This window comes from Phascolarctos cinereus, unplaced genomic scaffold (assembly GCF_003287225.1).
Source record: "Phascolarctos cinereus isolate Bilbo 61053 unplaced genomic scaffold, phaCin_HiC Scaffold_4;HRSCAF=312, whole genome shotgun sequence".
Lineage (NCBI taxonomy): Eukaryota > Metazoa > Chordata > Mammalia > Diprotodontia > Phascolarctidae > Phascolarctos > Phascolarctos cinereus.
In genome coordinates, this window is record NW_027555847.1 from 592,753,765 (window position 1) to 592,780,758 (window position 26,994).

General features: G+C 43.9%; 1 protein-coding gene across 1 annotated transcript in view; it reads left to right on the forward strand.

Annotated features, from left to right (window-relative positions):
- VPS13B (vacuolar protein sorting 13 homolog B) overlaps positions 1 to 26,453 on the forward strand; it is a 1,028,583-nt gene extending 1,002,130 nt beyond the window's left edge. The window contains exons 58-63 of the mRNA XM_020969189.2: positions 7,231 to 7,407; positions 9,499 to 9,669; positions 14,921 to 15,097; positions 17,752 to 17,854; positions 18,405 to 18,654; positions 24,531 to 26,453. Of these exons, the coding sequence (XP_020824848.1) occupies positions 7,231 to 7,407; positions 9,499 to 9,669; positions 14,921 to 15,097; positions 17,752 to 17,854; positions 18,405 to 18,654; positions 24,531 to 24,779 (1,127 nt within the window). The 3' untranslated portion in view covers positions 24,780 to 26,453. The remainder of the gene's footprint in view (positions 1 to 7,230; positions 7,408 to 9,498; positions 9,670 to 14,920; positions 15,098 to 17,751; positions 17,855 to 18,404; positions 18,655 to 24,530) is intronic.
- The last annotated feature ends 541 nt before the right edge of the window (positions 26,454 to 26,994 follow it).

The following is a 26,994-nucleotide window of genomic DNA, read 5'->3' on the forward strand; positions in this document are numbered from 1 at the left end:
GTCGCCCTTTGGGCATGGTTCCAAATTGCTTTCCAGACTGGTTGGATCAGTTCACAACTCCAACAGCAATGCACTAATATCCCAATTTTCCCTGTACACAGTATCATCCTCTCCAACATTTATCATTTTCCTTTTTTTGTCACATTAGCCAATCTGATAGGTGTGAGGTAGTACCTCAGAGTTGTTTTAATTTGCATTTCTCTAATCAAAAGTGATTTAGAGCATCTTCATATACTTGTAAATAACTTTGATTTCTTCATCTGAAAACTGCCTTTCATATCCTTTGACCATTTATCAGTTGGGGAATAGCTTATCTTCTTATGAATTCAGCTCAGTTCTCTATATATTTGAGAATTGAGGCTGTTATCAGAGACATTTACTATAAAGATTATTTCCCATCTTTCTGTTTCCCTTCTAATTTTGTTTACATTGGTTTTGTTTGTATAAAAGTTTTTTATTTTAATATAAGCAAAATTACCTATTTTATGTTTCATAATATTCTCTATCTCCTGTTTGGTCATAAATTCTTCCCTTCCCCGTAGATCTAACAGGTGGACTATTGGCCAATTATACTTTTTAAGGAGTTGTTTTCTTCAGTGGATTTTTGTTATCTCCTTTTCCATTTGGCCTATTCTACTTTTAAAGCAATTGTTTTCTTTTTCTCAGTTGTTGATTCTTTTTTCACAGTTCCTTGCATCACTCTCATTTCTTTTCCCAGTTTTTCCTCTACTTCTCTTATATGAGTTTTAAGCTCCTTTTTGAACTCTTCCATGAGTTCTTTCTGGGCTTGGGACCACTTCCTGTTTTTCTTTGGGGTTTTGCCCGTAGGTGTTTTGACATCATTGTCCTCTTCTGAGTTTGTGTCTTGATCTTCCCTGTCATCGTAATACTTTTCTTTAGTCGGATTTGGTGGTGGTTGTTGTTGTGGTTGTTGTTGTTGTTGTTGTTGTTGTTGTTGTTGTTTGCTCATCTTTTCTGGCCTCTTTCCTTTCTTTTAAATTTGATCTCTGCTCCCATGGTGGAAGGAACACTACCTCAGGCTTCTTGTGCCAGAGACTGCAGGCCCTGGCTGTTTACATCGTGTCGTGCTGATGTTGCCCTGAGGCCCACAGGGGACCCCCTGTATCTGGTGCTGCACTGAGCGGGCGACCAGAGCTTCTGGAGACCATCGGCGCCTGGCAGCTTACCTGGTGTGGAGCCAGGGTCCTAGTGCTGGTGTCTGGAGTGTGCTGTGGGGTGTCTCTGCATTTCCTGGGGGACACACTGCCTGTTTGGTCAGGCACCTGTAGGACTGGTGTCTGCCTGTTTGCCCCTGGCTGCACTGAAGCATGTGGAAGTCTGCACACTGAAGGTTACCTGTTTGCCCAGGGCTGGGCTGAAGCACCTGGGCTTCTCAGTCTGCTCTTTCCCCTGGCTATGCAGAGGCACATAGGGGGTCCTAGGGTTCAGGTTTGCCTGCTCCAGTGCACTGGTGCTCAGGATCTACCGCTGGTTTGCGGAGGTGGGGCTTGGTGCTAGATTGCTGGGGTGTTTCCTGTCCTGGACTGCACTCCCCCTTTATCTGAGTGAGACAGATCTTTCCTGCCGATCTTCCAAGTTTCTCAGGCTCAAAGGTTTTTTTTTGCTAGTTCTGCTGTTATTGGATTTGTTCTGGGGCACTATTTTGGAAGTGAATAGGGGAGAGTTACAGCAAATTACTGCTTATTCTGCCATCTTGGCTCCCAGAATGAGAACTGTTACCTAAAGATGTACAAAAATCTTTATAACTCTTTTTTGGGTAGTAAAGAATGAGAATCTGACTATATGACTACGTATGTCTGTAGTAGTGGTTTTGTTTTTCTTTTGTTCTCCATTGGAAAGGAGGAAACAAAGCAAGTATATGCTGATTTTCAAAATTCAATGATTTATTTTTTTTGGCTAGGCCATAGGGTTAAGTGACTTGCCCAGGGTCACCCAGCTGGTAAGTATCAAGTGTCTGAGGCCAGATTTGAACTCAGGTCCTCCTGACTCCAGGGCCAGTGCTCTATCCACTACACCACCTAGCTGCCCCCAATTATTTTTTTTTATTAATTTATTTTGAATTATCAACCATCACTTCCATAAGCTTTTGACTTTTAAATTTTTCTCCCCCTCCTCCCCACCTCCCTCTCCTAGACGGCATGCAGTCTGACATAGGCTATACATCTACATTCCTATTAAACATGTTTTCATATTAGTGATGATGTAAGTAAGAATTAGAACCAATAGGAGGAACCACCAGAAAGAGGAAACAAAACTCAACAGAAGAAAAAAAAATTGCAAATAGTATGCTTCAATCTGCATTCAAACTCCATAGTTTCTTCTTCTTGGTGGATAGCTTTTTCCATCATGAGGCCTTTGGAGATGTCTTAGATCCTTGTATTGCTGGGAAGGGTTAAGTTTATCAACATTAGTCATCACACAATGTGGCTGTTACTGTGTACAACATTCTTGTGGTTCTGCTCTCTTCACTGTGCATCTTTCCAGGTTTTTCTGAAGTCAGCCTGTTCATCATTTCTTATAGCACAATAGTATTCCATTACATTCATATACCACAACTTGTTCAGCCATTCCCCAATTGATGGACATCCCCCAATTAATTTTTTAAAAAGAATAATACTGAGAAAAGAATTAGGCAGACATTGGTCAAGGTGGTGAGCGAAAGAGCCAATATTCTAAGGTAGACCTTCAGCTTCCAAATCTAGTGTCTTTCTCCATTATACTCTTCATACTGCCTTTGGAGGTGGGGAGATGGGGTGGAGGAGGAGGAGTAAGGAGGTGGGGTAAAAATCCAGTAAATTAGGAAAGCTCCCTGGTTGAAGAAGGTCTTCATTCTTGTTGGCAAAGCAGTGACCTTTTGGGTCATTCTTCTAGCCTTTGATTCAAGAGATGGCACTTGATTTAGCTAGTTTCATTGTAGGGGCAGTCAGTGAACATATGGTGGTTATAGTTATATCTCTAGGTCAAAAATTCTGTAACTGAGGAAATGGAATCAATCAGCCTCTACTTATTAAATCAGTTTCTGCATTTATAAAAATGAGGGGATTGAACTAAATGACCCCTATAGTCCCCTCCAGCTGTCCTCTATGGGCCTGTGTTTTTTTCAGGAACAGTTTAGGTGTGGTCTGGAATGAAGGAAAGAGAGTGAACCATGTGACCTCTGGAGGTCCCTTTCCATACTGTGATTCAGTTCTGTGGGAAGCCAAGCAACATACCACATTCTTATACCATTTTTTAACAGAATTCCCAGTGGAGTGAGTAAAAGAAATGTTTATTCTTTGAGGAAAATAATTAAGGAAATTATGCAGGGCAGAGAAAATAAGCTTATCCCCCCTCAGGTACATCCTGCCTATACCACTTTTCCACTGTGGAGCCACTGAAATGTACCAGGCAATTAATTTCTTATCTTTTTGAGATCTCCAGCCAGTCATTCCCTGAACAATCTATTCACTATGCAAAACATCCAGGCAGTTTTAGTAATGATAATACTAGGTGATAATAATAATACTCATATAGAGCTTTTTTTTTCCTTCAGTATTTTTTTTTTGGGTCTCCTTTAGCAAGCTGTTGACTTGTTTTTCATGATTTTCTTGCATCACTCTCATTTCTCTTCCCAGTTTTTCCTCTACTTCTCTTACTTGCTTCTCAACATCCCTCTTGAGCTCTTCCAAGGCCTGGGACTGATTCATATTTTTCTTGGAGGCTTTGGATGTAGGAGCTTTGACTTTGTTGTCTTCTTCTGGTTGTATGTTTTGATCTTCTTTGTCACCAAAGTAAGATAATATAGTCTGACTCTTGTTGCACTGCTTGTTCATGATCCCGGCCAATTACTTGAGTTTTAAACTCTTTGTTAAGGTAAGAGTCTGCTTCCAGTGTGGAGAATGTACTGTTCCAAGCTTCGGTGGTTTGTACAGCTGTTTTCAGAGATACTTGTAGGGACCTTCCAAGGTGGTATGATAAGGGGTGAGGTGTTTATTCCTTTCCTGGCCTGTGCTCTGGTCTATTAGTAACCACAAGTACTCCTTTCTGGCCTGGAACTGTGAGGAGGGTTTTCTCTCCATAGCCACCACAAGCTCCATCTCGCCAGTGCTCCTTCTCACCCCTGGACCACCGCCCAGAACTATGACCCAGATCCAAGCATGGGCAAAGCAAGAGATTCCTGCCTCAGCACTGGCAAAGACATCCCTGCAATCCATCTCTGATTAGCCACTGGATTCCCCCTCAGTCTGTGGGCCAGAAGCTCAGGAGGCAGCTGCCTCCCCAGGGCCGTACTTTCAGGGAACTGGAACTGAGACCCCACACTCCTCTCTCAGCACCGCAGAAACAGACTTTTCCCACTGACCTTCTAAGTTGTCTTTGGTGTTTGTGGGTTGAGAGGTGTGGAAACCGCCACAGCTGCCCGAGATTCAGTCCTCTGAGGCCTGCTCCAGGTTCACTGCCGCCTGCACACCCACACCAAACTGTGCTCCTCTACCAGACCAGCGCAATATACCTTTCTGATCAACCATCCAAGTTGTCTTAGGCTGGAAATTTGCTTCGCTCTGTCTTTTTGTGGGTTCTGCTGCGTTAGAATTTGTTTAGAGTCATTTTTTATAGGTATTTGGAGGGGTTTAGGGGAGAGCTCAAGCAAGTCACTACTTTCACTCTGCCATCTTGGCTCCGTCCCCCCCATATAGAGCTTTAAAGTTTACAAAGTGCTTTATAAATAATATCTCATTTGAGCTGAACAACCCTGTGAGGCAGGTATTCCTGTAAATATTAACCTCCTTTTTACAAATGAGGAAACTGAGGGTGGTGGAAGTTACATGCCTCACCCATGGTCACATAAATAAGTAATTTTTGGAGGAAGCCTTCAAACCTAGACCTCTTTTGACTCAGTATTGCCCTGAGGAACTTGAGGGAGCTGGAACCACCCTGTTTGTTCATGGATGTAGTTGTAATACAGGAAGGCCTTTCATCGCAAGATCATAGGGTTAGAACAATAAGGGATCTTAGAGTTCAGCTCATCCAACCTTTCATTTTACAGTGAGGAAAATGTGGCCTAAAGAGGATAAATAACCTGTCTAGGTTCACCGTGGCAGTAAGTAGCAGAGCCATAATAGCTGACATTTATGCATCACTTTGAGGTTTGCAAAGCACATTACATACGTTATCTCATTTGCTCCTCACCACGATCCTATCATGATGGTCATACAGGCATTATTTTTATAGTTGACAAAACTCAGACTCAGAAACAATAAATAGCTTGCCCAGCTTACCCAGCCAGTGAAAGATCGGAGGTGAGACATGGACCTGGGCCTCCCTGACTCCAAGTCCAGCATCGGATCCATTGTACCATCCTACTGCTCACATTCAAATCCGGGTCTTCTGACCCCGCATTCCATGTCCTTTTACCTAGTGACATACTGATTTGGGTGAGATTGTCATGGTTATGATGTCTGCCCTCTCTTCCATCCCCACCTTGCTGGAAGGAGTGGTCATGATCTTAGAATACATCTACTCACCATTGGTGACTCTATGTTTGAATTGTAGGATTGGAAAGAACATTGAACGATTTCTGTTTCATCCCCTTACCACACCTGGATGATACCAGGCAGATATCAGGATCTGTCATGTTTCAGAGGGTCATAGGGCTTCTAGGGTGATAGGGACCTTCCTTAACTACCTCCAGGGAAGGAGATTTTCAACTTTACATCGGTTGTTCTCCTCATTATCTTTATAAACCTCACCTTTTTTCTTTCTATATTTCTGTGTTGACCTAAGTCTTAAAATTTTTGTCTCAGTGTTCCTTGAAAGAAAGAGAGTTAGGCCAGGGGTTCAGCTTTAGGGATGTGGGTTTTTGCTTGGCCAGAGCAGGAAAAAGCCCAAGCCTTCCGTGCTGCCATAGTGGCCTTTGAGTTTCCACTCTCAGACAGCACTGTGCTAGGCACTCATTTCAAAGCCAATTGGAACTGGCAGTCAGTTCCAAACTGGTCAGTGCACTCTTAACCTCTCCCGCAGAAAAGTTTTTAACTTTTCTCATTTCCTCATTCAAAGAAGCCCCAGGGCCTGCTAGGGCAGAAGTGCTAAGAAGAAGAAGCCCTGAGCCCTTGATTTTTGTATGAGCCTCTGCAAGAGGAAAATGATCAGCCTGGGGTCTCACTCCCTAGCAGCCGGGTAAACAGTAAGGGCTCATGTCCCTTCCTTCCCCTGCCTACCCCTCTCCCCAGGGGTCTGCAGAAAGAGGGAGGCTAGGAAGCCTGTTGTAGGCCTGTGTCATAGGTCTTGTCCTGCTGGCAGCCCCAGTTAGGAACTCTCCTTCTGGGGCTTGGAAGTCAGTAGAACTGAGGCATCTGCAACATCTGAATCTCCCCATTGCTGTCAGAAACTGCAAGTACTGTACCTCCTTCTGTGCCTTCCAGTCTTCCATTCCCCCAGGCTTTCAACCCTGAATCCCCATCTTCAGGGGGAGGAGGAGGTCCGAGGTTTATTCTCCAAACCAGCTTTCCCACAAGTCCACTTAGCCCAGCCAGCAGGCCAACCCCTGGCAGGCCTGTGTTTAAATAGGAAACCAGATCCAAGGATACCCCTCTTGGGACATTCACAGGGAATACTCCCCTCTGACTAACCTAATCAGTATGTAGATGTCACTGATGTTTATACAACTGAAGCTGGGGGGTTGAAGGGGATTCATTTGTCTGGCCAGAGCTCAGTTCCAAAGCAAAGCACTCAGCTTGGTCCGATTGGGGGAGATTAAAAATAACTCTTCCATCCTTGTCAAAAGTTTGCATCCCCTTTTGTAACACCCCATTAAGCAATCAGCCTCCTCCCCTGTATCCCAGTTCACTGGCGGCACTAATGCGTTGGCTTTTCACAGCACGCAAAAACCTCCCGCAAAAGGAACGACACCCTTACCCCTCAGCTGGCTGCTAGAGCCAAGCCTCCCCAGGAAGACACGCACTAGACTTCTAGCAGGAGTACGGGAGGCTCATGCAAGGAAGTCATATTAAAGCTATTTGTGGGGTTGCCAGAGGGATTTCTTTGATTTATAAAGTATGAAAGATTGCCATTTATGAATTCACAAGCAGATGAGTTATTGCCTGTATTGTACTCCCTAGAAGCTCATTATGTTATGAATCCCAGTGTGAAAAGCGAACGCGCTGCTTTTGTCACCAGTGTGTAAAGTGCTGCAGTGCTGCCTGCGAATGACCCTTCTCTTTTTGCTCCACACAGGCTGGGTGGTGGGCTCTCTGGAGATCCTCGGCAGCCCAGCTGGCCTGGTCAGAAGCATTGGGAATGGCATCGACGACTTCTTTAGGCTTCCCTACGAAGGGCTGACCCGAGGCCCTGGGGCATTTGTCAGCGGAGTTTCCAGAGGGACTACATCCTTCGTAAAGCACATTTCCAAAGGTAGCTTATGGTTACATCAATGCCTCATTTTTGTTCCTTTCCCTTTCCCTCTTTTTTTTTTCTTTTTAAAAAATTTTCAAGAACGTGTTTAATTCTGAACCACACTCAGGTGGCCTCTAGCTTTGCTTGGCTTGTTAGCTCTCATCAAAATGTTGGATTTGTAACCAAGCCTGTCTATAATGTCTCATGTATTCAGCAGAGCACGTCCTGCCTGGAGTGTGTGCTAGAAGGCTTCAGAACTTTAAACCTCCCACTGGAGAAACCAAGGTTGGCTCTGCTGTTAGGCCGTGGGATAAATACAGAAATATTAAAGGTGTTCAGGACTGCTGCAAAGCATCAGAAATCCTACACTCTGTTGCCTCATCATATTTATTATTTTTTTCAATGTAGATACAGTTGTCATAACTTTTGTAAGTATGTGGATACGTTTTGACGTGAAAGCAGATTGGGATGTAAAATATAACCAGCCTTTCCTAAGCAAGACACAGTCACAGTGCCATCTTGCGGCCAAGACTCCCAGGAACAAAGCCTGCCTCTGCTGGCCGCCACGCCGTGAGTGCCGGTGCTGGCCAGGGATGCAGATGCCTGCAGAGGGAGGAGGGGCTGAATATTTTGTTTTGTTTTTTTAACTATCCTGGGTTCACCCCTTCTGTGATGCTGAGGTCGGGCCTATAATGACTCGGGTTCCAGCAAAGGACATCTGAGCTCGTCCCTCGTCCCCACTTCCTCCTCAGCAGGAGCTAGGCCAAACAGAACAAAAGGCTTTTCACCCCATAAAAGTAGTTTTGATTTGGGAAGTGCTACAGAAGATGACAAGGAACTGTAGGGGCTACCCCGTTCTGCATTAGCTAAGGCTATCGAAGGTCTCAACAATGGGCCCCGGGATGAGGTCGGAGCTTCCAGGCAGCTTGAGAGAGGAAGAAGAGGAGGGAAAGCAGGGAAGACATCCCCAGCCTGAGGGAACCCACAGTAAACTGGTGAGGACTGCAAACTCTGCTGGAGGATCTTGCAGAGAATTGCCAGATGATTCACTGGTGGATTTTTCAGAACTTCCAAAGCTCCGGTAGTTAGTGTTGGTATTGTATTGCTTCAAAATAAAACCACCACCACCTCCCAGATGTCTCCTAACCACAGCAGTAACATTAGCATCCCAGGTCTTTATTTTGTAAGGATGGGCTTTCTCCACTGACTCGCTCCTTCCTTTAGCAAAGCCTGTTTCTTTTTCCAATTGCTAGGAAAGGTGCAGCTGCAAGATGACATAGGGCCAGACCTTCCAACGGATGGGATAGTTTTCCTGTGATGTTTACTGAAGCATTCAGTTTTGTTCATTGAGATGTATGCACATTTCCTCGGGGGGATTCTGACTTTTCCAGAAAGAAACAGGAATGGCCTTCCTGGGGAGCAAAAGAATCGTGACTTTTCCATGATTTGTTCCCTTGATTTTCTTCACATTCTTTTCAGTTAACATCCTGCATTCTCAGTGGCACAATCAGGATTTCCTTAGCCTGTCAAATGATGCCGTTTAGTGTCTCCCTTTATTATGACTAAAGCAATCAAGAGAAAAATCTCTCATTCGGAAAGTGGAACCATCTCTTTGCAGCCTGCCTGGGCCCCAGCAGCACAGCTCCTTGCTAGAGACCTTTCAGATCAAAGTGGGCAGGTTTTGCCCTTTGGAACTTGACCTAAATGAGGCCTTCAGAACTGACTGGTCTCAGCCGAACTACACCAATCTAAACCATGAAGGAGACTCATTCCTGTTAAATAACTCTCCTACAATTGTACTTGTACAAGTGACTCCGAACCTAGTCTCCCCCGCCCCTTTCTCCCTTCACCGCCAAATAATAAAAAACTGCCTCTGAGGTATAGTTGTAGTCATTTTCGTTTTGGTATTTTAATTTATATCTCTGTTTTTGTAAGCTTTATATACCAGGTGGCAAAAGAGTAAACTGCTGTCACTTGTTAATTGTTGGTCTGATTCTCTATCCTTCCCTCTAAGCTCCTTAGCCCAGGAAATAAGGCATTTATATCTGTTTGGTATCACCACTGTGCCATGTGAGTGTCCTGCTGACAAACGTCACCTTGTGTCCACAGGTACCCTGACATCCATCACCAACCTGGCCACAAGTCTGGCCCGGAACATGGACCGGCTCTCCTTGGATGAGGAGCACTATAACCGGCAGGAGGAGTGGCGGCGTCAGCTTCCTGAGAATTTGGGAGAAGGCCTCCGGCAGGGTCTGTCCAGACTAGGCCTCAGCCTCCTGGGTAATGCCTGAGCAACTGCAATCGAGTGTCCTTGGCCAGTTGGGTTCTGCTACACACACACACACACACACACACACACACACACACACACACACACACACTCACACACACTCTACTCCATTCATGCTTTCTCAGGACACTGGCGGGGACCCAGAGCATTTTGTGAGCCTCAGATTCTCCCCAAAAGATGATGAAAATAAAACAAAGCCCCAAGGCTTGTCCCAGGTCACACAAGGAGTCTCTGGGAAGGTTGGAAAAAAACAGGACTTTAAAACCCTGTTTCCCGTGCCTTCCTGTGACTATTAGGCTCTAACATCCAGAGATCAGCCTGTGCTTAAGTGAGTTCTTTCCCTCTTTTCTGGGGGTTATTCGAAAGTATAAGAGCTTTGCATTCTTTTTTCTCTAGGACAGAACATATCTTTGGCTTTCATGTGATGCTCCAAAGAAAAGAATAATTTTCTCTTAGGCACACTGAGGGGAACAGAGTCAGCCCAAGGACACTGCCATATGGCTGTTGACTTTCAAGTGAATTATAGGAAAACCTTATAAAACCCATTGCCCCTTCTGCACCATAGATATTATAGATGCTTGTTTTTGTTTGAAAACCACTTGAACAAAGTACAAATGTCATGTAAACTTCAATGAGGAGCCTACTTTTCTAAAGAGAGCCCGATCAGCCTGACTCAGTGTAATTATTGTTTGTCAAGCCGCCAGATGGTATGGTTGGAGGTGAAGATTGCTATGGATATTTCAAAATATTACAAATGTTTGAAAAGGCTTTGCTTTGGAAAAATCTGTGAAAAGGAAGCTTCTGAGCTGAAATTCTGTGGAACAGGGTTTTCAAGAGTATTTTTGTTTGTCACCCCAGCAAAGGAATTTAAAACTGTATTGCTTGGCAAGCAGCCTTGGTGTATCTGAAGGAGTATGTGGCTCACAGAGATCAAAGTAGTCCGAAGCAGCCCAGAGCCAGAGGTTAGAAAAGATGAGCCTGAGAGGACTGATCCCCTTCCTCATCTTCAGCACTCAGCACAGCTCCACATCTTTGCAAACACAGCCCAGAAGGGGCCCCAAGAGGAAGTGGTAAAACATTACAAGTTCAGGTTAAGTTACTGGAAATTATTTAAGTAATAACATTCGATGGTGTGGGCCACTGTCATTTGATAATGCCTGGATACTAAGAAGCTAATGAACTAGGACAAAAACATAGGATAAAGGGAATGGCAACACCTTCTTTGTAAAGTAGCAGTCCTGTGGCAAGTGGCTCTGCCCATATCTCGTAGAACCAGGGGCTTACAAGGGCTTGTTTGTGAAGGGCCCATCTTAAAGAAGGGGGCTTGAGTGGAAAGAGGTGAGCTGAGGAGTGAATGTTTTCATTTGTGTCATATGGGATTATGTATCTGTGGCTCAAAGGAGTAGTAAAGAGGCTAAAACATGGTGTTTTTTAATCATCTTATGCTGATTTTCATCATTCATTCATTCATGTATTCAAGCATCTGTTAAGTGCCTGCTCTGTGCCAGTGGCATAGTTTTAAATATTCATTGTGCTCAATACTCATCAGTGACTCCAACCTTATCAGCAAATGGAAGCCCAGGTAGGCTTTAGCTCCACAGCGGTGATAGAATCAAGATTTGGATCAAGATCGAATGCTTGGCTTTCAGGTACAAACTGAATGTGTCATTTCCTCCTAGACCCATCATCCCGTCCCTCCACCTAATTTGAAATGCTTGGTATCCTGCCACATGTTACAAATAAGGCCTCTCTTCAGCACTGTTGTTGATGGGGAACAGTGAATCAGCCACTACAAATATACTGAATGCCACTTTAGGCTAGAAAACTCCAAGTGAATCGAGAAGTCTTCTCGACCAGTCTTAGCAATCTTTACTGTAGTCTTTGTTTCCCATTGTTCCATACCCCAGAGCATCAAAGAACATGCTGTCTTGCTTTTTCAGAGGTTTCCACTGGTATTTTTAGAAAGCTGGTCCTATGTCTGTGTCATTAATAAGAATAAAAGTAGGCATTCTGCGTCTGCTGAATACCTGCATGTTATTTAGTTGGAATGATAGGGTTTTGAATATATGACATTCTACTGTGAATGCTAGCTGGGTACCAGCAGGCTCCAGAGTCCTTATCCCAGGGGCATTTCTAGAGTTTTTGTGTTTTCATGGTCCCTAGAGCATATGTCCAGACCAAGACAGGTGAGGGTGGTCAGGTCCAAAGCCATTTTCACAGCTCTGAGCCTAGAGAGGCAGTTTGGTACACAAAAGAATATGAAACTTGAAGTCAAAAAACCCGAGTTTGAAGCCTGGTTTTACCACTAACTAGCTGTGGATGATGAGCAAATGACTCCATCTCTGACTCACTATAAAACCTGCATAAGAATATGTACTTCACAGGGTTGTCATGAGGACCAAGCAAGATAAAGTTTTTTAAATGGTCTGCAATTCCTAAGGTGCTACATATGCATCATTGTTCCTGAACGTGAATATGCCATTATTCCTAAACAGTTGGTCTATTTCTGTTAGTCCTGGATTCCAGTCCATTTGTGAAAGGATGCCGATTTGTTCCAGATCAGCTGCTGCTGCCCAGCCCCTGAGAGGACAATGAACCTATCTGGGAGTCCCTCTGGATCTGTATACACAATACTGGCCCTGAGATTCAGAGGGATATGGGCCAGGGCAAGAAGGGAACTGTGGCTGATGATGCTGTCCAACCCAAACTCCATCACCTCTCACTAGGTGATGTCCGTTGCTTTTCTGGCAGGCACCATCATACAGGCAACAAGGTAGCCTATAAGCATAAGGAGACTCAAGTAGAAGGAGGAAGGAAGTTTGTGTTGGTTAAGAAGGCATAAAAATCCTGTAGAGGCTTTAAAAACAGGAAGGGTACATTTGACTTGAAATCCCAAGTCCCAGGTTCTAGTCTGAGCTATGGGTCTCTGGACAAGTAACCTATCCTTTTGGGTGTCTGTGCCAACTTTGGAATAATTAATCTGGAATTCTTACCAATTATTATCACAGATTATATTATTTCATCATATAATTTTATTATTAAATTAAACATCGAGCTTTATTTTGGCTATTCTTTGTAGAAAACAGTCATAGCTCTCTAACGTGCCAGGCCTAACTCATTCCAGTGACACAGGAACTGTTTATAGCTTTGGTTATCCTCAGAGTAGGGCTTCAGTGTCTAGTTTCTTAAATGCAAACAGGTATTCAAAGTGAAACTTTTCTTTGATCTTCCGTTTTCTTCAGCCACTGACTACAGTGAAGGCTGTCATTACCGTAGTTTCAACAAACTCTTTTGATATCCAGGAAAGTAGAAAGACTCAAAATTATAGCAAAACGTAACTCAGATGCTCTCCATGCAAGAATAAGCTGCCAAATCACATGCCTTCTGGTTAATATAAAGAGAGCACTTTGTGAGTGTAAGGGTGGCACCATCACACACTCTAACTTCTTATTGATTACCAGTCAGGTATTCAACCTTTTCTTGGCACTATATGTGTATAACACACTAATAAGTTGAGGGCCCACTGAGTAATATGCAAACAAAGCCTGACGCTGCAGTCATAGCCTGTTCACCATGACCTGGAAAGAGTTAGACCTCTTAGAAGAACATACAGATGTTACTCCCCTATTAAGCATCATCTAGCTGAGTCCTACAATAGCAAATTATTTACTTTGCTTTTATATACTCACACTCCTCTCTAAAATAATAAGAAATAAAAAGCGATTCCAAAAGACTTGTGCTGTGCTCCAGGAATTTCTCTGCTGGAGCTGGGCCTGTAGGAGACTGTGACCACATGGAGATGGCTGTGATTTGACAAAACAAGGGCAAGGAGCAGTTTCCTTGGCGGGTGCTTTACACATAAAAAGAGAAACCGGACGAAGAGAGCCTTCTGCATGTAGGGCTAGGGGCAAGAAAAGAGAAGTCACGTGAAGAGAAGTCTCTGTAGGGCTGGCGCACGGCTCAGAGGGGCCTCTGGGAAGAAGCCTCTGAGCAGAAGGGTGAAGAAGGGGCACCTGGGCCGGGATGACGCTGTACTACTTAGCGTGCTGGGATTTTACACACATTGACATGTCTACAGAGGATGTTTTCTATTCTCGTTAGTCTAAGCAGATTTGTATTGACAATAGGAAACTATCAGAAATTACTAGGAGACTTTGTTTTCTTATCCACATTGAACATCAAGGAAAATTTTTACTGGAAATTGACTGCTGGTCAGGCCTTTATGTTTCCCAACTAAAGAAAAACATGAGCGTGGAGAGGCTTTAATTAACCTTAAAAAGCAAGGCTGGGAAATACTTTCTATCTGTAATGATATCCAAGCATGTATTCAAACCATTGTTAGGTAGTAGTAGTATACACAAAAATATAAACAGTGGTCACCAACACTTCTCCACCCACTAAAACTAATAGATAGACTATGTTGTAAGGTATTTAAATAAGAGACAAGAAAGAATTTTGAGTGGTGGTTGGTAAATGTTGGTGTGGTAGAGCTCTGAAATGTATTAAAAACAGGTTCAATTCTTGTTTACCTAGTACGATTCAAATACCGTGTTTTCTAACAAACTGCCAGGCTTAACAATGAATGATTTCTTAAGGTCCCATCCTAACCCCCAACACCATGCGATGGAATGCAGATAGCATTGGACTTGGGCTCTGAAAGCCTGGGTTCAGGTCTTGTCTCTGACACTCACTACCTACACTGAATAGTCCTTTGACCATGGGCAAATCATTTTATCCCTCTGAGGCTCAGTTTCCTCATCTGTAAAGAGGGACCAATGAGTAATACTTGCAGTCCCTGCCTCCCAGAGTGGTTGTGTTTGCCTTAAAGCACTACGCAGATATGAGTCATTACTGGAAAGAACAAACCATCCTAATAGGCATCTTCCTAGCTCTGCTTCCAAAACAAAGTAGCCTAATTGCATGGAAGGGGTGGTTGTGTTTGACAGAGGGGCTTGTCAGTGGGGACCACTATCCTTTTTTTTGGACTGGGAACTGAACTCCAGTGTGTTAGATTGCTGTGGGCTAAACCCTCTCAGAGAGTTAGATCATTGTGAAGGAGACAGTAAAAGTTTAATTTAAACAAAGCCAAAATTGTGCTCAGATCATTGGTATAGTGAAGGACTTACAATGAGGGTGGAGTTCTGTTTTCAATCCAAATAAAACTATGTTCCAGATTTAAGGTTTTCTTCTGGTCCAGGGATTTAAATCCTCATTAATTATTGGTGATTTTTGTTGTTCCAGGTGCAATTGCTGGTATTGTAGACCAGCCAATGCAGAACTTTCAGAAAACATCCGAGGCCCAGGCATCAGCTGGCCATAAGGCCAAAGGCGTTATCTCTGGTGTGGGGAAAGGAATTATGGGGGTGTTCACTAAGCCCATCGGAGGAGCGGCAGAGCTTGTGTCACAGACTGGCTATGGTAAGTTCTGCTTCATTTGCCTCAGAAGGAGAATGGCCGGTGTCATGAAGCAAGCATTGCACTTGAAGTCACAAGGCCTGGGTGCGAATCCTGGCTCTGCCACTTAAAAGCCATGTGGCCTTTACTTCCCTAGGCCTCGGTCTCCTTCTCGATAACGTGAGGGGATTGGAATAGATGGCCCTCCCACCCCTAGCATGCCATGATGTTATCCTGAAACGTGAAGTGCCAGTTGACTTGAAGCCATTCACATGCAGAAGAATTACAAGTAAACAGATGCACAGGGGCTGCCTTTCTCTCTGTTTCACCTCATCACACTGACTTGCACGAAGATGTTTTAGTTTCATGGAATGCCAAAGAAGTAGAATTACACTCACTATAAAATCCTTTTGTAGATCCAGACGATCAATTAGTGATTTCAGCCTACATGCTGCTGCTGAAGCGTTTTATGACCCATTAAAAAACTAGTCTTTTATCAGAATTAACCAGGAGGAGGCATATGTGTGCCACACGTGCCCACAAGCGCCCCAGCCTGCGTATTTCGCAGGGGGAGATTGGTGCTTGCGGTTAAAAAGAAGTGTTACAATAGGAAAAAGAATGATGATTTTTTCCAATGGGAAATTTGAAAGCAAAAGTGGGTTATGGGCAGACCAGAGGACCTCTTGGAATACCAGGGTTTTCTGAAAGGGAATTGGCCCAGTGTATGTGGCCTCTGGTTTTAGAAGAGGCTCTGACCTGAGAAGTGCCTATGAGGGGAAGAATTCCCAGCCCAGACCACTCACTCACTGAAGACCTCTGGTTCTAGGAGCATGCAGGTTATTCTGCTTACAGAAACCTCTTTCTCGGAATAGGGGGATAGGCACAGGAAGTTGGCCTGTGATTTCATTGGTATAGGGAATTCCGAGGTGAGGAAAATTCCTCTCCCACAGCAGGTCATCTCCTTCTCTGCAGCCTAGAGTCTCAGGGAGCTGTTTTAGAGCACTGAGAGCTAGTGACTGGCTCAGGACCCCAGAACCAGTACACTCGAACTCAGAGTCTTTCTGGCTTCCCAGAACAAGAAGAAATAGAGAACTCAGAATGGTGTTCCAGAAAAAGGAAAATGGTTAAGGCTCTTCACATTGAGAAAATCCAGGGGTTTTCACGTAAAGTGTTCCCGCTCTCAATTCCTGTCTTAAGTCTTGAATAAAATTCTCAATCAGAGCACTTTAAAGTTACTTTTAATCATTGTGACTTTTTTCACTGTAATTATTTAAATGCTAGTGGCAGTGCAGTCAGCCATGATTTAAGAAGTGTTTCCAGGCTGTGGGAATCTTCTCCTGTTTGTCTGCTGTTTTTTAGGTAGAGATACCCTGCAGAGTTTATCAGGTTATAAACCTGATAACGAACACATTTCCCCACAACTCATTATGAATCTCAGGTAGATCTGACCCAGGCTAGTCAAACATAAAAAATACATCTTCATGATATGTGATGAGCAAGAAATGAATATATAACAGTTAGATGAACTTTCACAGTTGGGATTATGTCTGAGAGAATCCTGGGTGGGGGGGACCACACAGAAATCAATGTATGGTCTTTTCTAGGCATCCCCCTCCCTTCTTCATCCCTTTCCTCTTTCTTTTACTCTCTCCATCTGTAAATGACATTTTTGCTCACACAGCAACAGACAGAATTCTGTGAGCAGGACTTGCAACTGGAACACCGCTCTTAAGGATTACCAGCAACATAGACATTAAAAGTTAAACTCTATTTTCATATGCTTATGCTTCAGTGAAAATAGCTCCCTTTCAGCATGGAGGTTTCCCCAGATCCGTGGGCTGTGGCGCTTCCTCGGCTGCCTTGGTTTGGACCGTTCTGAACCTTGCCGTGTATTTCTCAGGCCTACCTTAGAGAAGGCGAACATCTCCAGGAGCGTCACATGGCCTCTCTGGGCTTCCATCATTCTTGTAAATTTTTTATTATAGCACTGAAGTTTTTACAAACCACTAACTCTCAGCCTAATGACTAAGCCTCATTTATAAACATTTACAAGCCATCAGAAAGCACACATGCTGTACCATCTTCAGTCTTGAAAAGCTTATTTGGAGACTTGTGGAGCTACTTCTTGTAGCCTTCATTCAGTGCTGGCACTAAGAGGAGCTCCTAATAAACCAGATGCACCAAGTGGTCTCATAAATGTCTATGGAGCCATGTTTAACAGCTGGATTAAGTAACTCAACATTTAAATATAGTATCCAGGCAAACTGTGTGTGTTGTGTTTTTTTTTTATTATTATTTTACCAACCATGACACAGATATGGAAGTATTTTAATATTAAGCAGACAAGTTAACAGTCTTGACGTCTGTACATAAATTGTAAATGATGTGTATGATTCTCTTCAGGAATGATCGCCCTCAAGAGTATTGTCCTTCCTCTAATTGCTAGGATGTGCCTGGATTTTAGGACATTCATATTTTAGTTTGTAGCTAATGCAAGATCATGAGGGTTAAGTGCATTGTAATGTTCAATGGATCATCTATACCCTGGCCTCCAAAAATGTGACATCATTTTGGATTTGTACTATTTTATGGCCTGCTCTAAACAGATGACATCACTTTATCATGCAACTGTTTTCCAGAAAACAACCAGTCAGACTCTCTTATTTCTCTCACCACAGGTATTTTACATGGAGCTGGACTTTCTCAGCCTCCCCAGCAGCGCTATTATCCAAGAGATCAGCATGCTGATCAGGCTCCCAACAGCCATGTCAAATACGTCTGGTAAAATTATTTAGACACTTGCTCATTTTTACATTCACATTGTTTATTAATGGGTCCTGGCTTGCTGTCCAACTAATAGGCCGCTTTTCCTGGAGAACAGGGGGAGAGCAGGGTTTTTAGGCATCAGAAACACAGAGGTCTTCCAGTGGACCAGGGAAAGGAGACTGCTGCCCCTCCAGACTCAGGCCGTAAGCTAATCTATCCCTTTCACCATTTGGTGAAGAAAAGAATGTGCCTTTGAGAAACCCTGGTCCAGAAGACAGCCCTTCCCCTTGAACTGGGATCAAAACCAACTTCCCAAGGGGTATTTTTCCAGTGAAAAGAGAAAACCGCTACCCAGTGGAGGCAGGAATCTATGCCCAGGAGAAGGCAGTCTGACAGAGATCATTCTCTGCTCTAAAGCGGGCAGAAGTCAGCATTCAGAATGGAGTGGCCATTGCTAAGAGGAGAGTAGAAAAGGTTGAGTCCTGAAAGTTGGATGGCAGAAAGCTTAAGTAATTTTCTTTTACAATCTTGTGCTTCTAATGTCATTTTCTTCCTTTTTAAACAGGAAAATGCTGCAGTCCCTGGGGAGGCCAGAAGTCCATATGGCCTTGGATGTAGTTCTTGTGAGCGGCTCAGGCCAGGAACATGAAGGATGCTTGCTTTTAACATCAGAAGTGCTCTTTGTCGTCAGTGTGAGTGAAGACACACAGCAGCAAGCCTTTCCCATCACTGAGGTCGACTGTGTCCAAGATGTCAAGCAGAGAAACCTGCTGAAGGTACAACTGAGGCAGCCCAGAGTGACCTGTGACATAGAGGTAAGTATCCAACTTTGCTTTTTCATACCAACAGCGAAGTGAGCGCTCTATCCTACATGGAGTTGGGCAAGACGAGCTGAGCTGAGTCGAGTCCTCAGGCCTGATTCCAGTAACCTTGACAAGGGCATTTGCCATTTGTGAGTGTGAAGTCCCCTTGCTTTCCTCCTGGACCCTCATCTGCAATTGAGGCCGTCTGCAGAGGTGGCAGATACGGAGAGAGGTGGAAAGATGGTGGCATTGTGAAGGGCATACCCCAGATGCCCCTCTATAACCTCCATACCCCAAGCCCAGTGATAGGCAAAAAGTAGGTTCACAGCTTAGGACCCCAACCAACTGGGATCAGGCAGTCACTTGTCAATACTTGGGTGTGCTCAAATGGGCAGGATTGGAGCTATGGCAGGTGAAAGCTGGAGCTGTCTGTCACCCCCCAAAACATTTATAAAAATCTAAAAAATGATGGCAGAAAGTGGCCCTCTAGCAGGCTCTGTGCATTATTAGCCACTGTAATGCTTAAGAGAAGAATTTCCCCTGCCCTGTGTCTCTTCTCTTGCTCATGTCAGAGGTAAATGAGGGAGCAGAAAGAATACTGAATCTGGAGGAAGAGGATCCAAGGTCAAACCCACCTCTGCCATTTACAGCCTACAGAAACTTAGGCAAATCCCTTCACTTTTCTGGGACTTAGTGTCCATATCCAGATCCCTCCCTATGAAGAACATGGCTAGGGCCCTCCATGCCATGTGCAAGAAGACTGATGTCTGTTGTAGGTGTTTTTGAGTCAAGGGTGTGTTTCCCCTCTCTCTGCTCTGTATGGGTTAGGTGAGAACCATTATCAGGGCACTCATGGCTGAAAAAGTGTAAAACCAGAACCTAAGGGTTCAGTAGAACATAGGATGAAGCTGTCAAGCCAACAGGATTCCCCATTTTCTTCCCCCTTCCACCACATTCTAGGGGTCAAAGTGTTGTTAAGAAACATAACTGCCAGGGACTGTTTCCTTTCTAGCCAGCCTCTTTGTGCTTTTTCCTGTGGTTGGGAATTTTTCTGGGTCCCCTTTTGTCTGCCTGACTGATCATTACATAATAGTTATTGGATGCCCATGAGATGCGTGGCACTAAGTTCTTTGGGAAGATAGGTGAGCAGCGACTTGAGGATAGCTCTCCTGAGTTCTTGCAACCTTGCCCTAGAGTGAACAAGGGCCTCTTTGCCACTCCCAGGTGAACTTCAACTTTATTTAGGGGGCATCGGCGTCCAACTCCAAACTGATCCTCTGAACAAGGCATCCTTTGAGCCCAACTTCAAATTAGTTTCTTACCCAACCAGAAATACGTGGCTGTTGATTACAAGCTGGCACCTGCTTTCCTAAGTCACAGTGACTTGGAATGGCTGCTAGTCTTCAGAGAAAATGACAAAGTCCCGTCTTCTGGAAATCATTTGATAATAGTCCTAGTATTAAAGACTGCTTCTCTCATACCACTGTTTGGGGTAGAGTTATCTGAGAAGATGGAAGCAAGCCAATGACAGCAACTTGTAGATCTCTTTAGTTTCCTGGATCACAATCAGTCAGGCTTTAAACCATGGCTTGGCATCGAGACCACATTGCTGTTTGGAGTTGATGATATTCTGGGGATAAACAGAGGTCATATGTCCAAGCTGACTTTATTCGATCTGCCAAAACCGTTAGCTTCAGCTGACAATAAAGTAGTGCTGATTTGGCTTCAGGGCCTGGCAGGGGGAAATAACATTGTCTTCAAGTGACTCCCCTTAGTGCTTAATGAGATGTCTCAGAGGACTTGCTGGGTAATTCTGACTGTTCTCATTTGTTTGGGGAACACTGCGCTCAGGCCTGTTGGGACTGACTGCAGATTCATCATTTGACATTGACCAAGTTATCTCTACACTCCTCAAATTAGATCTTTCTCTTTCTCCTTTCCTAGATGGGGTGGGAACTTAGGGATTCACCTTTACTAGAGGGGAATCAGGGTCAGCAGAGATGCCAGCTTGAGCTACCACCCCTGGAAGCGGCCAGGCACTCATAGAGGCCTCAGCATCATTTCAGGAACGCTTGACTTGGTGTGGTGGTAGAGACTGGAGTTCCAGGGCCCAGCTTCGAATCTTGCCTTGAACACTTAGTACCTTTGGAAACCAAAGCAGGTCCCTCCCTTCTCTGGGCCACTTTCCTCATCTGCAAGATGAGGGGGGCTAAAGGGCAGCTAGGTGGCTCAGTGGATACGGCACCGGCCCTGAAGTCAGGAGGACCTGAGTTCAAATCTGACCTCAGACCAAATACTTGACACTTAACTAGCAGTGTGACCCCGGGCAAGTCACTTAACCCCAATTGCCTAAAAATTAAAAAAAAAATGTTAAAAAAAAAGGTGAGGGGGTAAAACTAAGATCTGAAACTCACTCTAGGATCCTATGATCATGGCCCTTCATTGGTTCCTGTACTTATGCAGCAAGCATTTATTAGGCACCTACTACATGCAGATGCTGAACTGGGTGCTGGGGATACAAAGACAGATAACAGCTAGTCTCTATCCTCAAAGAGATTCTACTGTGGGGAAACATGTACAAAGAAAATATAAAATAAAAACAATGTAAACAAAGTAATTAGCATAGAGAGAGTACTAGCCACTTAAAGGAGGAGAAGGAGGAGGTCTTATATAGGAGAGAGCATTTGAGCTGAACCTTGAAAGAAACTAGAGATTTAGAACATTGCAGGCACAGGGGCCAGCCTCTGAAAAGGCTTAAATGCAGAAGTAGGGCAGAAAGCAATCTTTGGGAGCAGGCTCTCATTCACTGCCAGGGCAAGGCTTCGAAAAGAGAACATCAGCGCCACTTTAGGTCTGTCCCAGGGTTGCAGCTTTAGATCACGTCCATCTTCCTCTTCCCAAAGCGTTTAGCTTAGTGCCATGCATCCTCTGGGCATCTGTAACTGAAGTAGTTAGCCCATGAAGGACAGCAATGTACAAGCAATGCTGAGAATGCAGACTGATACTCAGCTTGTAGAGGGCTTTCAATTCCAAACCAAGTTGCTCTATTTTATTTATTTATTTGTTTATTTTTTAGTGAGGCAGTTGGGGTTAAGTGACTTGCCTGAGTCACACAGCTAGGAAGTATTATGTGTCTGAGGCCGGATTTGAACTCAGGTCCTCCTGACTCCAGGGGCCGGTGCTCTATCCACTGTGCCACCTAGCTGCCCCAAAGTAGTTTTATTTTAACCTGCATTGTGAAAGAGCCAATGCTGCTTCTTAAGCATGGGGGTGCATGGTCAAATCTTTAGAAATAGACAGTAGAGGTTGGATAGGAAAGCAGAGAGACTGGAGGCAGGTAGAGGGGACAAGGGCCTGAATTAGAGTGATTGGTGACCATGTGAGTGGAAAAGAGAAGACGGGTCAAGAGATGTTGTGGACATAGAATCAGCAAAACTTGGCACCCAGTCAGATGTGAGGGTGAGAAAGAGGGGAAAGTTTTGAAGAAAAGAGGATGAGCAGGGCTCTTCAGGTAGGGTATAAAAGAAATGTCCCACATCCAGCAGAGGTCAGCAGTTGTTGATATAGGACAGGGTTTGAGGGAAATGAGATCAAGAGAGTTAGCAGCCTGGAGTTTAAGATAATTGAATCCACTGGAGTTGGTAAGATCCCCGAGAGAGAAAATGTAGAGGAAATGTAGAGGACCAGGACAGAGCCTTGAGGGACACCTGTGCATAAGGGGTGGGACATGGATGAGGCCCCCCGCAAAGGAAGCAGTTAGATAGGACAACCAGGGGAGAGCAGGGCCATGAACACGCAGGAAGGAGAGACTGTGGAAGAGGATCTTGGGGTCTGTGTGTAGGTGAAGGCTTGACTGGCAGAATCAGGCTGTCCAGGGAAGCAGTCTTTATCCTGACATGACACAGAAATAGATGAGGGTGTGATAAAGCCACCCACCTCTGGTCACCTCATTTTCTTGCTTCCCTCGTTTCTGGTTCTATCTTCCCTCACTTGAGAACCCACAGAAAAGAAGTGGAAATGGTACATTACTTCAGCATGAAGCTGATTCCCTCTTTCATGCCATTAACTAAATTACCTTTATCTTCTCTGAACCCACACCCACAACTCAACTTGTTTCCCCTGTGGAGAAAAATCCTAAGCAGCAGAATAAAGTACTCATTTTTCCATAAGAGCCTCAGGCAGAAGGCTGCGGTCTCCTGCCATCTTGCTTCTGTACAGACCTCTGGTCTGCCTGGTTCTCAGCAGCCTTGCTATGCCAGCGTCCCTCTCAGCCCCCACACCAGTGGCTCAGGCTAGAGTGTGCCAGGTTCCCCGCTTCCTTCTGTCTTCTGCTTCCAGGAAAACAAGAACTTTCATCTCAGGCCTGTTCAAAGTGGCTTCTTCTGCTCTGTCCCTTTTACTTAGATGCTGCAAAACCAGGCTTCCCTTGGATTTTGGAAGGAATTAATTTGCAGATGACTTCATGTAGCATATTCAAATTGGAACAAGTTTTTTTCAAAGCAACCCTGGCTTTTCTTGGTCAGAGGTGCCATTTTTAGGGTAATAATTGCTTAATGTGCCTGGCACACTGCTGATATCTCTTACGAAAGACTCCAAATGAGTCAGGAGGGGCAGTTTATTCACTGGCTCAGTTCCTTTCACAACACGGGGTTTTCCTGTGCTGCTGTTCAGGCGAAGCAATTAAGCCTTGAGTCCACCCTGCTGTGCTCCCCAGCTGAAGGCTGACCCCATCCCATGTGATGAGCAACAGCTCTTCTCTGTCACAGTCAGTGGAGGCCTTCTTGTGCCTTCATTGTAAGGGACGGGAATTGTATTACAATTGCTAAGGTCCTTAGTAATGTCATCTAGTATGTGATGTAGTTTAATCTTTAATACTTGGTAATGTAGACTAGCATGTCCCTCCTCCTTTCACCTCTCTGCAGATGTCTGGTTCATTTTTTTCTTTTCTGTTTTGCACTTTTATAAAATATGCCGGAGTTCCATAGGGCACAGTTGTTGGGGTTTTGTTTAACAAGCTACAAAACCATCTTCATCATTCCTTGGCTAGTTGAGTCCTTCATATTTAAAGTTATGTGAATGTGGATAATTTCCCTAGTGGTCTAAACTGGAAGCTTCCAAGGCCAGTCTTCTACATACCATGTCCATTGTATTAGGGTGGGAAAAATCATTTATGGCCCTCGGTATCTTCCCAGAAAATCTAATAGAACCAGTCCAGGTAGCATCACGGTTCCTCAACTTCAGCTTCTTTGAAGATGGGCCAGACTTTTATGAACCATAAATGTACTTTGCATTCCCTCTCACTTTTTTTTTTCATAAAAATTTCCTCTTGCTCTGCCCAGTATTACTATTTTTTCTGGCTTTAAAGACCAATATTTATAAAAACAGAAAATGTTGTTAGAGTTTGGTATTTATTTTTAAAGTTTCTGTCCAAAGCCACTGTTTTGAAAATGGTTGAGATTTCCCTGCATCTTCTGTCAGACCAGAATCTTTCTGTACAGGCTGAGTCCTGAGTTACTAAGACCAATCAGTCTTGAACGAAGTAAGCAGAATAAAGACATCTTTCTCCATTGTCCTTGGGCTAGCTGGTGAAAGTAACAGCAGATGTTTTAATACAGTTAATGAGGAAAATGTGAGCAAACTGTCAGATGCAAACACGACATGCTCTATGCAGCTTCAGCTGCTCCCACTAAGATTGACGGCCATTCCCAACACAGAGCTTTCCCTCTTCTAATGGGGAGGGTGCCACTATGGCCCTGTCTAAGAAAAAAACTTCTCCCTACTTTAGATAAATAGCAAAAGGCATTAGATCAATGCAGCATCTCCTACTAGCCTTTTCATGGGATGAGGCTCATGGGCACTGATAGTTAGTTCTTTCTTTTTTATTCTAGGTGGATGGTGCCAGAGAAAGGCTGTCTGAACAGCAGTACAACAGACTGGTGGAGTACATCACAAAAACATCATACCATCTTGCCCCAACTTCTTCTTCTCTGCAGACGCCATGTCCTGTGGTGGCTGTGGAACCCCTTCCTTCCACGGTGAAAACTTACCATTATCTGGTGGATCCAAGTTTTGCTCATGTCTTTATTAGCAAGTTCATTATGGTGAAGAACAAAGCCCTGCGGAAGGGCTTTCCCTGAGTGCTGGTGTGATGGAGGGAAAGATACCTAGTTCTGCATCTACCATTTTTTGAAAAGAAATGAAGCCTTGTTTTATTAATATATGATATGGAACCAGGATGTTAGTGGTCACCCCAGTCTTCCTGGAAACTCTTCTGAAATCCCTTCAAGAAGAGCCTTAAATCTGGTTCTGCTCTCCCTGCCCCTCCCCTGGTCACCCATGGCTAAGGCCCACACATCACAATGCTATTAGCAACAACAAAAGTGACAACTTTAGAATGAGGGCCCCCTTTCCCTTAAAGGAGATGACAAGAGGAGTCCTGCACACAGTAGTGTTGTCATCAAACATTATTATTTCTGCCCTATAACACCGTTTGCAAAAGTTTCCATAGTAATTCAAAATTTATAATGGTTCCTTCAAAAACAGAATGTGGTCAGACTGGAGAGCCGCTAGCTCAGCACTCCATTCCCAGCTCCAACAGTGCTGAGCTAATAATAAGCCCATGAGCCAGTCCCATAACCTGTCCATGCCTCAGTGCCCCCGTCTGTCCTGGCAGGGTCACGATGATTTGTGGAGCCACTTGAATGAGGCCGTACATGAGTGCCGAGTGTTCTAAAAAGTTGCTTAGGGCTTAGTCACGTGTCAGCCACTGAATTTGGAACAGTTGATGTGGCTTCTGTATTGACAGCCGCTAGTTAGCACCTCCCTAACTTAAAAATGGCCTCGTTTAACGGAAACTTTGTGGAGCATTTTCATTGATGAGGGCCCTGTGTGTTTTGGAAAATAAGCTGGAACCTGCAGTGTTTGTGTTATATATATATATATATGGTTGTCATGACCATTTTTTCCCTTCATCTGAAAAGCCTCAACTTTGCCCAGATAGATGAACTGTTAATCTTTTTTGGAAGAAACAATGGTTTTACAAATCAACAGGGTTCAGGTAGGTTTCTTTGTTACCATAAACCACATTTCAAGGTCTGGAACTCCTTTTGTAGATCCCCTGCCAAAGGAATTAATGGAGGGATTTCTAATTCCATGTTGAGGTCAAGAGGAGTTAGAAGGCCTGTCATTAATTCTCAAAATGACCTAAATCCAGAAGGCCCCTTCAGTTGAGGAGGTAAGAATGAAAGGAAGTATAAAAACATTCCCAGCAGATAGGTCCCAATTGGTTTTTTTTTACCCAGTTTTCAGAATGTCCATTTTCATTTCTGAATAGCTTTTGTTGAAAAATGTGGCTTCAGTTATCTTCAGCTTGAAATTTGGTAGCCTATAGTCTAGGCTATATAATGTTAAACGTTTGGCAATTTCTCACAAACTTAGGAGGTCATAACGTATTACCTACAAGTAGGAGACACTATGAAAATGCACACTGAAGTCTTTATCCAAAGGCCGCATTTTGTTGGACTTTTCAAGAACATGAACACAGCTGTTTCTGAAAACCAAGATTGTATATATAGTTTTTTCAAATCTGAATAATTTGTGCTGAATGTGAAATGGTCCATCCATTTATGAAAATAACTTGTCTTGCAGTGTGACAGTTTTGTCATTTGACCTGAAGGGTAACTATTAAAAAGATGTAAATATGTATTCATTCCTGAATATTTCATGGCACACAATTTAATACTGCTCATTTTACAAATTGCTTCCATAAATTGTAATATAAGATTGTTTAAAATAAAAGTATTCCTAGATGATTTGGTGACTTAATATATATGAAATATATATTACAAACATTAGGGCACTTCACACTTCAAACATGCCACAATAGCTGGTGTTCAGTGCAGACCATAATAACTCCTTTTATTGTGACCAAAGCTGAATGACTACCCCTGTATTTCTGATGTATTTTGATGATCTTTATTGGAGAAATGCATCAACAAAGAAAATACGTATCCTAATAGATGCATTACCAAGTAAACCCTAAACTAATGTCCCTGTCTCCTTTGCTGCTTGTTCACCCATATCCCACCCCCTAACCATGAGTGTCCCCCTAACCTTTATCCTCCACTCTCTTCTCTTTTTGCTGTATGCTTTCTGACTTAGTGACCTCATCAACTCCCGTGTGTTCAGTTATCACCTTGCACATTATTCCCAGATCTCAGTATTCAGCCTGACTCTGTGTCTGCCGAGCTGGTGTCACATCTCCAACTGCCTCTTGGACGTCTCAAACTGGACATCCTGTGGACATCTCAAACTCGATACATCCAAAGCAGAGCTCCCTTTTCTTTTCCCACA